The sequence below is a fragment of the Amphiura filiformis genome, chromosome 1, assembly GCF_039555335.1.
Source record: "Amphiura filiformis chromosome 1, Afil_fr2py, whole genome shotgun sequence".
Classification (NCBI taxonomy): Eukaryota; Metazoa; Echinodermata; class Ophiuroidea; order Amphilepidida; family Amphiuridae; genus Amphiura; species Amphiura filiformis.
The window spans coordinates 98613932-98631851 of NC_092628.1; the positions used below are offsets into that span (position 1 = coordinate 98613932).

The 17920-nt window shown below is 36.3% G+C and overlaps 1 protein-coding gene across 4 annotated transcripts in view; it reads left to right on the forward strand.

Annotated features, from left to right (window-relative positions):
- Positions 1-17920, forward strand: part of LOC140159496 (uncharacterized) — a 208664-nt gene that overhangs the window by 165582 nt on the left and 25162 nt on the right. For all 4 annotated transcript variants that reach the window (XM_072182988.1, XM_072183001.1, XM_072183006.1 and 1 more), the window contains one exon: positions 12905-13018. In XM_072182988.1, the coding sequence (XP_072039089.1) occupies positions 12905-13018 (114 nt within the window). The remainder of the gene's footprint in view (positions 1-12904; positions 13019-17920) is intronic.

Genomic DNA, 17920 nt, shown 5'->3' on the forward strand with positions numbered 1-17920 from the left:
AAATGAAAGCCAATTGCAAGTATAATGTAAAAATTATAGTAACTCAATTTTCAAAAATGCCTCCTTTGGCCCCCATGGACCAGATCGTGTCACATATTTTCTGCCAATTATAAGCCAAACAAACTTTAGGGTTGTGCTGGCTAGAACGAGGATGAGGCTTGAATAGGGTTGGAGAAGGGTCCTTATCTAAAAAGTAAGGACAAAAGCAGAAAAGGGCTAACTCTGAATTGTGAACAAACTGCACTTTATGCAGAATGCAGATATGCTAATTACTTAAAGAGAAAGGAAGGAAGGGATGTGGGAGAGAAGAGAAAACATTGTATTTGAGATCAAATATATCTGTTGCCATAGAAATAATATTCAATAATGTCAAAGTCATATTGTTAAACAAACTTAAACAATAATGTATTAAATTTTCAAAAAAAAACCCACTTCCATGCATAAGTGCACTTCCATGTCTGAGTTTTTTCACAGAACTGTAAGTGTTACTGCTATTTGTCATTATTTTTATCACGTCGGCAAATGTTAATGACATGGACTTCAATGCTAATGAGCCGTGTATTTGTGCAAAGATTTGATCAAAGATCTTTCAAGACCTTTGACACATATATGCTACTAATAAGTTTACATGTTACATGTGTGACAAGAATACTTTATCTTAATTTAAGAATAATTTATCGTAATTTGTCTCAATTTATCTACAAGTTTGATATCCATGATTCTTTATAGTCTATGATAAATTGGTATTGTAAATTTTCTGTGGTTCAAACCCAGAACAAACAAATACACTACAAGATGCCTATTGGGGCCGCCTGCACATCGCCAAGGTACTTGGTTGGTACTGTACAGTACCCGGACAGTACCAGTGTAGTACCAATGAAGTACCACTGCTGGCAGGTCCTGTGCAGCAGCAGCAGCGGTACTGTGTAGGTATTCTGTAGTGTAGGTGGTCCCAATAGGAATCTTAAAGTGTATTGTTTAATACCGTAATTACTTTCATGAGAAGTCAATGTTTGTGGAATGTATGTCAGTTATATTGTTGCACAAATAAACAAGCAACAAATAATAAATAAAAATTCCCTTTAAAAGGGAAAGCCAGCCTCAATGTAGAAGAGGTCTTGCAATTAGTTTTGGTCAATGTGAAAGGCATTTTTAGGATCACGCTTACATCCATGTTACATGACAGTCCACCAAACCATCAACGATGAGAACATGCACACTGAAACACCAGAAAACATTAATTCCTAATCTCATAACAACTCTTTAATTCATTACTCCAAATTAAAAATTGTTCTTGTCTGTTGTTGTTGTTGTTGTTGTTGTTGTTGTTGTTGTTGTTGTTGTTGTTGTTGTTGTTGTTGTTGTTGTTGTTGTTGTTGTTTTTTGTCTTTTCAGCTTTTTACCCACGATATCTCAATTTCCAATTTTGTAATACCAGAACTTAAGAACTCAATATCTTCGTTAGGAATGTCCGATTTCACTGCTTTCGATATACCACGTCACAAATACACTGCCGGTTTTAGTTAACCTACATGTATATTTCATTTTAAAATAACTTGACATTAATTCGCAATGTATAGTTTAAGCCTACTATATTATAATAGATAGTGGCCAGCACATTTATAAAGGACTGATTACTCACTACAATCTTCACTCTTAAACTGTGTTTTTCTGAATGGGCTGATCATGTTGATTGCTAGTCGGAAACTCCTGCGAAGCTAAAAAGAGAGACAGTGATTTATAGTGTGCTATGCACAGACATAAACCCACAAGCCTCCTCACACTTCACAGGAATTTGCCAACTGCTGTGGCCTACGGCACACCATATAAATCATTTAGCAGCATTAATGGGGCACTTCGCAATCCACAACTTTATTCCCCCTTCCAGCTTACTCCAAAAAAGTTGAGATTTTTATACCATCAGAAACTAGGACTACATCATAATCGTATGTGTTAGCTTTCCTGCTTGCAGATTCAGTTGTTTCATAAATTCATTCATTCATTCATTCATTTATTTTTCACTCATCATATAGCAAAAGATATCGTCCATTTGTATTTTCGACTGAAATTACAACACAGTGGCCTGGGGTGTGTAACGTTCCATTTCAGTGTCGGAGTCAACAGAAAATTTAGGAAATTTATGGATATTTATTAAACTACACCCTAAAAAGAGGATGCTAAATTCATGAAATACCCATTTAATCAATGACTGCCTTGGTTGCTTAAATAAGGAGACATTAGGAAATTTGATGAGAATTTCTGATCTGGTGAACTTCAAAGACATCTACAATTAAAGAAACTATATATACACAACCATCGCCAAAACAATTTATATGAGACCTTCACATTGGTAAAATTGGCTAAGCAAAACAACAAAATAATGCCACGTAATTGGAGCATCCTAATTACAGATGCAATTATCTGCATGCATGATATATGATTTCAGGCATATAATGATTTATTTAATTAAACAATTAATTAGACTTACAATCTGGTAAAACTTTATAGACCGTATATGATAAAACAAATAAGTTTGATAAATATTTACACAAACATATCACCCTTGACATTGATGCTAAAGAAAATGCTATGTTTTTCACATTATAGTGCATAGCAGCATTCATGCATAGCTCATATGACATGATTTAGTTAGAGTACATATGTGACATGATCAAGGGGAATGAGTCACATGTCGACTCTGGTCAAAAATGAGTTTTACACAATGTTTCTAAAAAGGACGTTTAGAGCTTTCAGAAACTGAAAACCCCATGTTGATATGACTTTTTTTTGCGAAGTTATGTCAATTTATCAATCACTGAAAACAATATAAAACAAAAAGAATTTGAACACTTTCTTTGCTAATATCTCAAAATCAATATTAGCGTCATCCAACTCATTCCCCTTGATCATGTCACATATTTTGGCCCCTCGGGTGTCAACCACCAGAGCAGATAGCAAGCCACATGTATGTAGTTTGGGAGGATTGCATGTGGGATGTATGGACTTAATGCTATATTCTTATTCAGTGGCGGTGTCTTGTAAAGAATTCACATAATTTGATTATTTTCTGGTGTTTCATATAACACAATAGAGGATAGTGATATAAGACAACGTGCATGCCGCCATGCAACAACGGTATTCTTGTTGATCCTCAATAATGATCGCACGATAATGCGCTTGCAGAATACATACATATGTGTGAACTAAGAACGTGGTTCAGCGGCATAGGTATTTGTGATGGTATTTTATTTAAAACAATGAGGATGTCCTCACAAAAGTAACTTTTATTTTGTATGGAAAAAAGCAATTTTACTTTTAAAAATTATAGTTAAACTGAAGGAGAATAAAAGATGGGATTTCGTCTTTTGCCTGTCCAATATCGTGTCATAATGGATGGGCTGGCCAATATTATTTATCGTAGTTGCACTGGCATCCACTACGCAAAATATTGGCCAACCCATCCATTAATATGGCATGATATTAGATAGGCAAAAGATAAAATCCTATCTTTTATTCTCTAACTGTCTAGTAGTATTAGGGTCATTTATAGCGTACATGAAGAGGAAGTTAACCCCAACTCAATTTGATCTAAGTGAAGGAAAAAAGAAGATGAAGAAAAAAGTTGTTTTCTCTGTCCGGGTTTTGAACTACAGACCCCTCAGGTGTCAACCACCAGAACGGGGATTGCAAGACAATGTGTGACCGTCCGCTGGCTAATGGTTTGATGTGTGTACAATGTATATAGTTTGGCAGGATTACACAATCGAATAACATGGGATGCATGGCCTTGCAGGGTTCAAATGTACTTTATTACATACTTATTTAACATTTGCATTGTTCCTTTCAAGCAAAATATGTGGTGGATCATTGTTGATATTCAGCTTATTATTTCTACATCTTTTCATATCTTTGCACATACAAAGTTTTACATTAAGATAATAATATATCAAATTTTGAAAACGCTTAACAATAGTGGCATTCATATGTGACTAATATTTTGCTGCCAATTCATGTCTTTCAAAATGTCAAATGTTACAGACTTTGAACACTTTTTGGAGCGCTACACTTTATCATAAGTAAATAATTTTTTATTACAAACATGCCTACTTGTTGATGTTATTCTGATTACCATTACATATGTCATTGTAATTTCCTGGTGTTTGATTTTACTGATTTTTCTTCATTTTGTCCCAGTGAAATATGTGAAATGCAAAATCTATCTTAAAAAACAAGATGCTTAAAATTATAATTATGACTGGAAGTGCATGGTATTTTACAAAGGAAGTGAAGAAAATATATATACAAAACAAATGGGACCAGGATTATACTCAGCTCATCATTTTTCAACTTTATTGTTATAGATGCATGATGGCAGTGGTAACATCATGGGGAAGGGGCATATCCTAAAACTTAAGCCCCCCCCCTCCCCACCAGAACCAAAAGTCATTACAAACCCTACTTTACTTGGCAAACAAATGCACCATTTTCAAATTTATTACCCTCCCCCGATTTTGCTCTTCCCTCAATCCCCTCTTGGAACACTCCTGGTGCTACCACTGGATATAGCATACAATGTATTTGATAGACTATACCAAGGAGGGGGCAAACGGTGAATCTGCCAACAGAGCGCCAAAATCAAATGGCTTCCCATGTTCCCACTCTGGTTTCCAAGACTGTGGTACCCAGTAGTTTCTCTCCCTATGGACAATACATAGATACATGGTGTGAAAAACATTCATGACTACAATCACCCAGGCAAACCAAGTCATGTGATGCTACAATACCCAAAAGGAGCTGTCAAATTTTTTTGTATGCTATTGTTATCAGTCACAAAAAAAATGATCTTTCAAGAATGTACTTTCTTTCAAAACTATTGCAGTCAAGGTTAGCTCAGTCAGTAAGGCTCTAGACTTTGATTTTGGTGGATAATGGTGCTAGAATAATGGTACAATTTCTAGCCCCCACAGTTTCTGTTAGTTGCAGTAAATAAATATGTGGGTTTTTTTTTTTTACAATCATAAATAGTTCCAATATAAAACTTCACAAACGAAGAGAAAACATACAACTACTAACCTATTTCATGGTAAATGATTTGGTAAATGATTTTGAGACTTTTTTGTTGAGTACGGATCGTTTTAACTCAACCTGTAGAGTAAAGGTAAAATAAATATAGATGATACACAGGATTATCATTTGAACATTGACAATACTTGTTATTGTGTATTCAATCAACCAGCAAGTATACATTACTATGACAGGATTCAGTTTGGGATTGTTAATTTAATGCTTGACATGCTCGCCCGTAGGTTTTTATTGTTCACAGAGTTTGTCTGCCATCTTGTCTGAAACCATTCAATGTAGTTGAGGTATTGCTACAGTTGGGGAATATGGTTCATAAAATGCTTCAACAATTTCCACTGTCATGTCAGCACTTTCTGTTGAAACCAGCAAGCCTAGTAAAAAATAAAAGTTATACAAAATAAAGATACAGTATTGTAACCCAGGTGGGGCACTTGGTATTGACAAGGGGGTATCATCCGTGAACATGGGCTTTCAAAAGCACCCTAAACATGTATAGGCATTGATTTGAAAATGCATCCCTAAACATGCAAGTATGCCAAGTAAAAGTCTATACCCTAAACAAGCATGGCAAGTATAGTCATTACTCCATAAGCAAGTAAATTATACATTTTCTCTTCATTCATTCATTCATTCATTCGTTCATTCATTCATTCTAAACCAGTTATTTGAATCACAAACCCTTGATTATACAACTGGAAAAACACTGAAACTCAGAAGGTCAGAAAGTTTACCTGATTTCATTAAACTGTTTCCTAAAATAATCTTGTTTTTCTCAGATTTGTTGGTTTTAGATACTTTATATTCATGTTACTTAAGTACAGTGCTTTGATTTTGAGAATCACCCTTTTTAGGATTGACAAGTTTTTGGACACAGAAACATCTGCCTTTCTTGTCCATGTACTTCCAGATGGTTGAGCTGTTGGCTTGGGTATCAGCAACTTCTGTTGATTAAAATCCAGACTTCCCCTCTCTCCCATGGTACATTTAGATTTGGGTAATGAACCATGAGAGTATACTCAGTCCTTAGGAGGGGATGGTAAAAGGAGTAGGTAGTATTCAACCCTGGCTGTCCCAATGTGCTGTTTGAATACATTCAAAATCTGAGACAGTACTGACATAGTGTACACTATTAGGTTGTCATTTTAAACCAGGGTCTTGAAGAAGGCAATCTGATTCAAATATATCCATAACAGATTGTTAAGCACTGCCAATGGAAATAAGCTGCCATGTGGAGGCTTTCTTTGCCAGGGTTGAAGTCCAGGCCTAACAAACTAAATTAAACCAACAAACATTCAACATGGATGAACATAGCTATGTTCATCTGATGCGTACATATTACATGTGTCCTACAGCCAATGTTATTTACATTATATTCTTTAATATGCTTTATCATTCTTAGTTTAGTTTTAATAACTTATTTCAGTGTATTTCTTTTAATGATTGTGCACAGTGTGGTATATAATAATTGCAAATATGCTTGTTATGTCCTTCTAGCATGTGTGTGTCTGTGGAGGGTATATAGGGATATCAATACAGCTACACATACACAAGGTGGACATTTCTTGCATTATTGCTGACTTTGAAAAAATTTAGATTATTTTGATACCCTGCCAATAAGAAAACATCAAATTATTGCAAAGCAATTAATTACACACCATCAATACACTCTGTAAAGGAGACACTTGTGTGAAATCATGGATGAATTCCCATTATCAAATTGAAGGCCTATCCTCTGGCACCTTCAAAACACTTATTATAGAAAGGTATCTACTGTGTATTGTGTCCATTGTAAATAGGTAATTATAGAGCTAATTGCTCAGACCAATTACATGGTTTATGTATTTTGATTGCCTTTAGTTGTCTCATTAAAATTATCTTAATTTCTGTGAATTGAGTTTGATTGAGTTTTAAAACTTTCAAATATGTATTATATAGGAAACTTTTAAAAGTAAGCACCCCATCAAAAAAGAAGTGATACCAATATTAAACAAAGTAGGCAAAAGATGTTCAATTTCTTTTGAGCTAAATTTAAGGGGCTGTCATTTTCTTTGAAAGGGGCTTCCAAATGTGTGGGGAATGTTAATATTTTGATATACTTAAAGGCATATTATAACATTTCTGTAAAAATAGATTAGTATTTATTTTCCATAAAATGTTAGCTTTTACTGTCAGATATGTCCCCTTTTAATTTTGAGCCTAAGAAGTGAGGTAGAGCATAGAAAATTGGAATTTACTACTATTGGCCATGCATGTTACTATTGCGGTTGTAATACGGTACGATCCTCTGGGTTTGTGTGTATGTGTATCCCGCACGCCGTGTACGTACTGTGCATACGTGTTCGACTAATATTTCCATCGTAATAATAAAACGACGGTTCCAGCGTTTTATTCAAAATCTCGGATTTTGACAAAACTACAGCACCTAAAGTCTTGAGTTTTGCAGAGTATCTTTATTGACTAAAGTACATTACAATCGTGTAAAAACCAGAATTAAAATTTTTTTGAGGGCGTTCTCCTCAGCCAAGCGCAGATCCAGGGGGGGTGCTTTGGTGGCTGCAGCACCCCGGGGTATGAATCACAACAACATAAAATGAGCGAGAGAGAGAGAAAAGAAAGAAAGGAAGAAAGAGAGAAAGAAAGAAAGAAAAGAAGGAAAAAGTATGCACCAAATTGCGCGAATTGAGTTCAGAAATGCAACATTTCCCTAGGCAAGGGGACGCTGCCCCCTTCCAACACCCTAGGCCCCTAACTTTACAGAAGGCACGGTTTAGTGGGAGCGGGTCCTCCTCCCACAAAAAAAGAGGAAATGAGAGAAGAAAAGAGAAGGGGGGAAAAGAGATTTTAAAAAAAGGAGAAAAAGAAAAGGGAAAGGTGCGAAAAGGAGGAGAGAAAAGGTTAAATTGCACGTAATTGAGTATAGATCCATGCCTAAAAAACCGCACAGTCGGGTCGATCGGAAGTAGGCCCTATAATATAGGTATGCAATTATTTTAGGCATTGCTTGAAGGCGGGTCCTCGTATACCAAAAGCTTGTGAAAATTACTGCAAGCCCGCCGATATGCAGGGCCTATTACATTTTGTCACCAAAGTCACTAGATGACAATAATAGGGAAAACTTGTACACGAAAGGCTTCATATGAACGGGCCGTCATTTCATAAATTTTCGTGTACACAATTGTACACACTTATAGTGACAAAATGGTCCACCAAATTGCTTCAATTAGGTCTGAAATCAGTTTGCAAAAGTTTCTTACTTCTGACCCCCCCTGTGTAGTGCATAAACAAGTAGCCATTTTAGCTTCTGCTTTCAACATTGGCCAATTTATGTTTAAAACAATTCACAGGCCTACAACAATTATAGGAAAAACTTGTCCACGAAAAAGCTCACGCCCCGTCATTTCACAAATTTTCGGCTTTTTCAAACTAAAATTTTACACACTAATACTAATAGTGACAAAATGGTCCACCAAATCGCTTCAATTAGGTCTTCATTTTGCAAAAGTTTTTTTTACTTCTCAGGGGGCACATCCCCCCTCAGACACCCCCTGCGTAGTGCATAAACAAGTAGCCATTTTAGCGTCTGCTTTCAACATTTACCAAATTATGTTTAAAACAATTCATAGGCCTACAACAATTATAGGAAAAACTTGTCCACAAAAAGGCTCACGCCCCGTCATTTCACAAATTTTCGGCTTTTTCAAACTAAAATTTTACACACTAATAGTGACAAAATGGTCCACCAAATCGCTTCAATTAGGTCTTCATTTTGCAAAAGTTTCTTACTTCTGAGGCGGGCACATCCCCCCTCAGACACCCCCCTGCGCCGCGCAAGCGTGACGCGATGCCCGCGTCGTGCACATTTTGTACATTTACGATTTTTTTTAAAGCACCCCGGGGGTAAGCAGTCCTGGATCCGCCCTTGTCCTCAGCAAATGTTATAATATGGCTTTAAGTAGGGTGGGTCATATAATTGTAAACACACTTTGCATGAACACAAACAAACACAGGGATAGTTTAATCTTAATAAGCCTAAAACTTGTGAGTTTCCACAGGCTCGGCCTCTAGCATGTGTAGCACATTTGGTATTTGTTGATGTGCAAAAAAAGGGTCATAAGAAATAAGAATGTGCAACTTCTTCAGATGGGGAAGGTGGGGGGGTGTTAAAAATGACTTGGTTCACTGCCATAATTGAGACAATAAGAGCCCTTAAAGGAACATGGTTCAATTTTTTCATGTTCTGTTTTCCAACATGTATGGAGGCCTACCATTAAAACAATATGCTTCCAAATTTTGAGTTATATTGCTACAGCAGTTTTGATATGAGAAGCAAAAACTTGTATAGCAATGCCCATAGGAGTACACTTCAGTGTGTTGTTACCACAATTCATTATTTTTGTTCATACCATCTAATCGAAACATATCTCGGGGTTAAACTTTACTGGAGGAATGAGAAAAGCATGAGCTTTCTTCCGATACCAAAATCTCAGTTTTGACGAAGAAAAATGGGGGATGAGGCTGTCGATTGGGTCAAGGATCTTTAATCAATTAACATGTTTCTGCTGACTTTAATATCTCTAAATTTTATTATTATTATTTTCAAATTTATGTGAATTTCAACTGAATCTGAGCTGGTGCCAAAGCGGCCTTTTTGTTATTGTTTCTATTACATCCTTGAGATTAATTGTCTCTTAATATTTGTAATGATAACCCTCAGTAAGGATTATTAGAGAACAAAGCATCATGGCCTCCATTAGTCTTCTTAATAACAATAGTAAGAAACTGTCGTCCGAACTTGAACCCAATTGTCTGTTTTCATAAGACCATAAGCCTAGCTTGGACAGTAGAGATTTCACAAGCATAAATCAGTCTATACTTAATTATTTTCTAAATAGCTGCCAGAAGTGCAAGAAATAATATGGTATAACTAACTGCAGGATTTAAGGCATGGAGAGAAAGACCTATCAACATGATCAAGACTAAATTTGACCAAATTGGTTTCTTATTGGTTTAGATTGGGTTTGTTTTGGCATGGCATGCAGACATTGATTCTCCTGTCACAGTTAGTTAGTCACCATCAGTTATAAGAAGAATGTTCCGCTCACTCCAACAAACAAAAGGAAACAAAAGCAAATGAATTAACAAACACCAGCAAAATCTAATCCCAAACACCATATCTAGCGTTTGCCCAAACAGACATCAGATAATAATGTTATAGAACAGTGGAGTGGTCATATGCTACAACCTCAGACCATGGAGGTATCAGTAATTACCATTTAGTCTTTTCAGGTGGAATTATTTGGAATTTTATATATAAAATATACATTAACATTAAAAAATATATCAATTACAATAAAATACAAAAGACAAAATATATATGGCAGAAAAGGCAGGAAGGCCATGCATGTTTTACTGACTTTGAGTTATGTTATAAAATACACTCAAAAAGGTTGAACTGTTCAAGGCCCCTGTGTTAAATGTTAGAAATATGCCCCAAAGGGAAAATATGTTCATAAAGTTTAACCATTCAAGGCCCCTAAACTCTAACACTATTAGACCATACAAAACCATACAGCATGAAGCGACTGCAAGACCATGCATCCCATGTGATCCGATTGCATAACCATGCTAACTACATTAGGGGCTGTGTAATAATTATGAGCCCCCCTGGGGGTAAAATTTCCAAACGGCTCGCCAAAAATCCCTTCCCCCGCCTCACGGCCCGCCAAAAATCGCTTGCCCCCCTCTTGGTCTGTCAAAAATTCTTTGCCCACCCTTGCGCATGCCAAATTTTTTGGGTTCCCGATTTACAAACTTTAAATGGTCTACATACATGTTGCGAGCATAGTGAGCAGGAAAATTTGCATATTTAAGCGTTTCCGTACTGTTTTCCTAAGGCTTTTTAGAGTGTTTTATTTAAAAGGCGCCCATGAATGTGTGCCAAAAATCGCTTGCCCACCCCCCACCCCCTTGGCTCACCAAAAATTTCTTGCCCCCCAATTTTACCCTTCAGGGCTCATAATTATTGCACAGCCCCTTATGTGACCGTCCATCACGAAACGCTCGTAAAGTTGGCCCCTGGTCAATTTTGTTTTCTTCCATGCCTGTTCTACTGGTTGGCACCTGAAGGGTCAGTGGGTCAATTCCCGGGCAGGGAGAACAACTTTTCTCTTCATCTTCTTTCTTCCTTCCTTCCTTCCTTCCTTCTTTCCACTTAGACAAAAACCAGTGAGGAAGTTGGCAGGCATGAGAATTTTTCTGCTTTTGCAGGATTTCCTGCTTTTTTGTGGTCCAAATTTCTGCACTTTTAATTTCAGCCCGTTTTTGGCCCTTTTTTTTAGGCTCATTTCACACACTTTTTCAGGCTTTTTCATACTTTTCAGGTTTTTTCATGGATGATCAAAGCAATAATAGAGAAAAGATAAAAGGAAATGGTTACACAGTGAGAATAACAAGCAAATCAAAGTAGATTCTTAGTCAGTGGGAGTGGTCTAGTTCGTAGACACATAATCTGATTGGACAATCGCATGATTTCGGATCAGGCAGTAGATGACCCCACGTAATTATGAGTGTTGATAACGCGTAACACGCTTGTAGAGGTGTGCGTATGTATCGCATTGTATGCGTAGACTAGTGCGGAATACTCGTACACGCTAGCAGTACTCGCAACAGAATATGTGAAGTTGTAAACAAGTTTCGTTCATAAAGGGAATTTTCATGATGGTAACTTAATTTTTGAGAATAAACGATAGGAATCTTTGTTTTTACTATCCTCTACCTATGATAGACGACAAGCAGGTCCAACTACTCAAAATATTGGACCTGCCTGTCGCCTATCACACAGTAGAGGATAGTAAAAACAAAAATTCCTATCATTTCTCTTGAAACGGATTCATCAGGATCCTATCGTTTATTCTCTAAATAAATAATATTATCAATAATTATAATGTGTCACCTTAGCGGAGGTTGTATAAGTATTTGATAACCACATTGCCGATGTTATCACATCCAATCATATTAATTCGGTCCATTGACTTTTTGGTAAATCCTTTCCTTACCATGTTTACTAAATTGATCATTATAATTATTGAAAGTGATTGCTATACAATGCTTGGTGTGTATGATCCTGTGAAATAGCTGATAATGATCACTGATTGAGATTGGCTTAAATAATGAAGCAAATCTAAATAGCAATTTAAAGTAATTTAAAGTTATTAATTGGTGAAATGGATTCCAGTGATCATGATTGATTCAGTGTTATTGATGTTATGATTTTGTCAGAAATTGTTAATTAGATAATTTGAAATTTGTATAATGCAGAGTTTGGTATTATAGTAGATACCAAACAAACTTGCAAGTATTTTAAAGGGCATTGAGACTCAACCATTCTCCAAAATATGGGAGCAGAATTAAAGTATCTTTCAACCACTTCCTATGGCACAATAAAAAGAGTACATAGTGCTCTTTCAGGCAAATACTGTGTTCTATGTATGGCTTACATGAATTTATGGGTGCCTCCCAAGAAAAGAAATTATGAAGGGAAAAAGATCCTTTTCTTCAGTTGTAAGAAGTTGTGGCAAAAATTTGTTTAGATTTCAGCGAACTATATGTCTCTATTTAGACATAAATAAAATTTTGTGATGTTGCACCAAACAATACCATAATGTATTATCTGAAATCAACATCCAAAAATAAATCGTGGATACCAAAAAAATAATTAATTATCATTTCTGCATCTCATTTTGAGTAAGATAATTGTATAGGCATATCTTAACTTTATGTACGTATCTGATTGATCTTTTAATTATTTGTTATTGATCTTTAGATATCAATGAATGTGCCAGTCAGCCTTGCAAGAATGGAGGTACATGTTTAGAAGGTGTCAACGGTTACCAGTGTCAATGTGCTCCAGGATGGGGAGGACCTACTTGTGAAGATAGTAAGTTGACTTATTGTGTGATGTGTGTGCATATGGGGGTTGGAGGTTTATGTACAGAATGTAAACAGTTTCCAAGGAAGGAGAGTGGACCTACCTGAGAAAGAAGTAAATTTATTACCGTATTTCCTCGAATAGTCGCCCCCGGGGGCATTGCTTTTTCCAAAAGGGGGCATTTAGTAAAGGTCATTTTTAGAATGATAATTCCAGTTAAAATCATTAGGTAAGCTTAAGCTTAAAATGACAAACTATGAACTTAGGAACGATGACTTCTGTTTCACTTCCGGGTTTACGACTAGATTTTCGCCAATTACCGATGCCATTAGCGACCATGTGTTCACCTTGGTAAGCTTACTACACAAGATATCATTGAAATATCAGCATTTTTGAAACATCAAGGCACTTGATGATCAGTTCAATGTAACAGACATCAACCTAGCTAGTGGTTTATCAGACCATCTAAGAGAACATGAAGCAGACATAAATAGTTGAAGATGACTTCATAATGTCCAAGAGTGATTCATCAAGTGTTTGTACACACCTATATCCCACATTGATGCCGGCATAAAAGGGTGTGTCTATGTGGTGCACTGGTACGGCTGCGCCACATTACAAGAAGTAACCAAGTCAATGATTGGAAGTTGACTTATTGAAGTAAATTTGTGTAGGATAATGTTTTCATTCTTCACATACCATAGATGGATACTATTTGACAAAAAAAATTACATTATGTTTTATACAACTCTCTTTTGGGGGGGATTAAAAATATTATTAAGTTTTGCCAAATGAAACATAACTTAATCTTAATCATTCACTTAGCACCAACTGGAGACAAAAGAAAGAGTTCACTATTTTATCAACTTCCTGAAAAAAGAGCCAAAAATTCATTTTTAGCATGTTTTCTGACAATCGAGTCACGAAAATCAAAGACTTGACCAAAGTCTAAGCATTCAAAATCTTGAGTATATGTGGAAATTTTGATCAAATTTTCACTTTTTTGTGTAACTTTTATACAACTTTCTTGCACCAACTGGGAAATGCAACTGGTTTGTTTTGGGTTGGGGTTTTTTGCTCAAATTAAAAAAAGCAAGAATAAAAAAAAATGTTCGAATGTCTACAGCGCTATTACATAAGGTGATTGAACTATACAGAATATTACAGACCACTTTGGCCTAAGACACACCGTATAAAGCAATTAGTATCATTCAGGCACACAGCTGTATACATGTGCAAACCATAATCAGCCTATTATAATAACCATCACAGCCAGGACCAACCAGGCTAGACCGGGACAGTTAGCAGTAAGTTGCCTTATTCAGGTGAATTTCAAACAGGATCAATTTTTCCATGAGCAGTAACGGTGCGACATGGATGGGGCTAGCAGAACGGTAAACTGCATATCCGTTTTTACACGCTTTTCAATGGGAAATGCTGCTTGGATGATGTCACGAGAGGTTAGCATTTATTCCGTATTGAAAAGCGTGTACTGATGGATATGCAGTCGACCGGCCTCCTAGGCATGGGGTGAGGCAAATGCTACCTCAGTCTGAGATCTTGCCCCTACCTATTGCCCCTCAATAAAAAAACCCATAAAAATAGACAAATTACAATTTACACCACAATTTTTCAGAAATTTCATGATTTTATCCCCTAGAAATTCACCCCAATCCCCCCCCCCCCAAAAAAAACTTTCTGTTGCTGCCACTGTTCACACGAATAGAAAAAGACACTGCGGGGGCTAAAACTCATACTGTCAAGCACTCACACACCGTGCCCAATTACATTTGACATTCCAATTATTTACTTAAGATGTTTATAACTTGTTTACATTTCATAGTTTTACATGAATTGTTATCCAATTGTTATGAGAAAAAAGCAAGTGATAAAGAATTGTCATGGTTCATACAACGTTCATGCGCAGTTAAATAACATTTAGCATGCAAATTAAACATTATGATTTGGGTGTAACATTCAGCTCACGATCCTGCCACAATTGTGGGGTAGAAAATGGGTGCAACGGAAGTTGTGCCTTATGATTTGCGACAATAGTCGCGTGCGTGCGTATATTCTCTCCAGGCGGGCTATGTTTTTCAGTCATTACTAATAAGCAATACACAATAAACAGGAGCAGTTGGAGAAGGATTCAGTCTAATAATTTGAAGCATTCTTGATTTGGCCCATGATTGACATTAACTATTTAGTAAATCCAGTAATGATAAATTAGCAATAAGATTTTCAACAGCATAAGCTGTTGAGCTACTAAGATCAGTGGGGGGGGGCAATTCCCCAGTCAGAATTCTTGCCCCTGTTCTCCCCAGTAAAACCCAAATTTGTTGATTTTTCCCCCTGAAATTCACTTTGCCCCTGGCGCCGCCACTGACTATGATCAGCTCATAATAAGCGAGAATTATTTGGTTTTTGTTGTTGCGTGAGTCAATAAAGTTCCAACTTACGCCTGCGTAAATTCACAAAAGTGCACATCAGTTCGTGTAGGTGCTGCACCTGGGTGTGTGTACCAGGCCTAGAAAGAATGTTCATTTCCCAGGAATATAGACAAATTTCCCTTAAACATATCAGGATTTCCCACCATTTCTTAATCCAAAAAAAGCATAATTTCCCTCCAGATTGCCACATTTCCCAGGAATGAGAGTCCTGAATTCCACATTTTATCCAGGCCTGGTGTGTACACCATTCTATATCAATCCACGATATTATGAGTCCTACCTATTACAAGCTGATCAGAGTATGTAGTTATCTGCAAGTGCTGTCAGGGAAATCAAATCACATCCATGTCATGGATGGTTTGATAGGAAACGGTCAAGGTTCTAAAGTTCCCATGTATCAATAATAATTAACAATGCTCATTCTTGTATTTACACACTACAATTAGTGTTCTGACCATGTAATTCATTAGGTCATGGTTGGGTGGGTCTCAGTTAATGATCAGCATTGTACAATTTTTAGGCACTTTTTTGAAAGGTCCCATTTGCGAGCATAGCGTGCGACAAGATAGGGTTTTTTAATGCCTTTTTGGTCGAAAAAGGTCCAAATTTTGAAAAAGGTCTACTTTTTCAAAATCAGCCCCCCAATAAATCCTGGTTACGGGCTGCTTGTAGTAGATTACTAGGAACCATGTTGCATCTAGAGATGTTGGATTTTAGAGGCAATCAATTTATGCTCCCAAATTAGCAAATGAAGTCATATTTTGGAAGACTGTTTTTCCATATTTTAGGGGACAACTTGTCTAATGTATGAAATAAATGCTCAACGGCTTATGTATGAGAGGATGTATCCTATATGTGCAAGTAAATGAATATGTTACACACAGATATTCAATCCAGACATTTAAATCACTATTACGCAATTATATATTGAGGTATAATAGTTGATAAATTGTAATATTGAGATATATTTTGAAATGATATTGGAATGGTATCTCAAAGAAAATGACATTCCAGTAGAATTAATTCCAATAGAAGGGACTCAGAAAGAATTATAAGACAAGTTACTGTACCATATCTACTGCCCTCTGTAACATATTACATGGTAATATGACATGGATAAGGCCACAAAAAATTGTTATGTTGCCCTCAAGTGGGAAAAAGGAAAAGTTGGGTCGGTCGGTCGATTATCTTTTTTTTTTTAACCTTCAGTTTTTAAAAATCCCCACTAAATATTAAATAATGCTTTTTTCGTTAGGGATATTTGTCAACTACTGGATACTTGTTAGATAATCAATTTAAGACTAGTCTTTCAATAAAATATTAATTTGAAGTGAAAAACATTTGATTTTTTGAACATATCTGTAAAAATCGTCATTCAAAAAAAATTGCGACTCTGATTTTTCAGGATTTAGGGTCGGTCGCTGAGGGCAACGCAACATTTTTTTGGGGCCTAATTGTGATGATATCATTTTTTGGCATTATTGTATTCTTAATTCCAGACAGGTGTTATTTCCTGCTTGTGGGTTAATATCAACATCATTGTGGTTTTGTCAAAGCTTCCCCTATTAAATCACACAGTGTACATGATGAATAAAGAAATCGACTAGCTAAACTTTAAAAACTAAATTAAACAATCTCATAAACCTTTATTTCCACTTTTATAGGTATATTAATTTCTTGCCATTCTTAAGGGTAGACTTGGTATTTCGGTCGAAGCAGCTAAAATATTGATTTTCATTATCAAAATCAATATATTATTAAAAAATAACACTTTGATGTTTTGCAAAAGTTCATTCTACAAATCATATACTTTAAAAACTTGTTTCAGCCCTCTTTACAACATAACTCAAGAATCACAGGACCTACAAAAGTATATCTGTGATATTTGAATTGTTCTACGAACACTATGAACAATACAACTTTTGCCAAAGCTCACTACCATTCACAAGATGTTGTGAACTACCAATTCGCAACAGTTTAGAATAGTAGCTAACCTTAAAGGCCCATTCATTCAGAACACCGTAAAATTCATAGAAGTTCAGACTTTTGCATTTCAGGAAACAGCATAGATGGCAAATGTGAAAGCAATCTGAAAAAAGATAAGGTCAGACATGAAAAGATAGATTCCAGTTATTTCTTACCGCACGACAAAGCTGTCAAATTTGACATGGTATGGCACTAGCAGTATACTCTGATCAGCTCGTAATAGGTGGGACTCATAACATTGTGGATTGTTATAGAATGGTGTACACACAGCTAGGGGCAGCACCTACGCCAACTGCGCTTTGTGTGTGTGACCGATGCACGCTTTTTTAATTTATGCGGGCGTTAGTTGGGACTTTATTGTCAAGTGCAGTAAAAAAACTGAATAATCTTGCCTATATGAGCTGATCATAGCCAGTGGCGTAGCCAGCTTTCTTGGTCAGAGGGGGCAAACATTTTTTGGGGGGCACCGACGAAA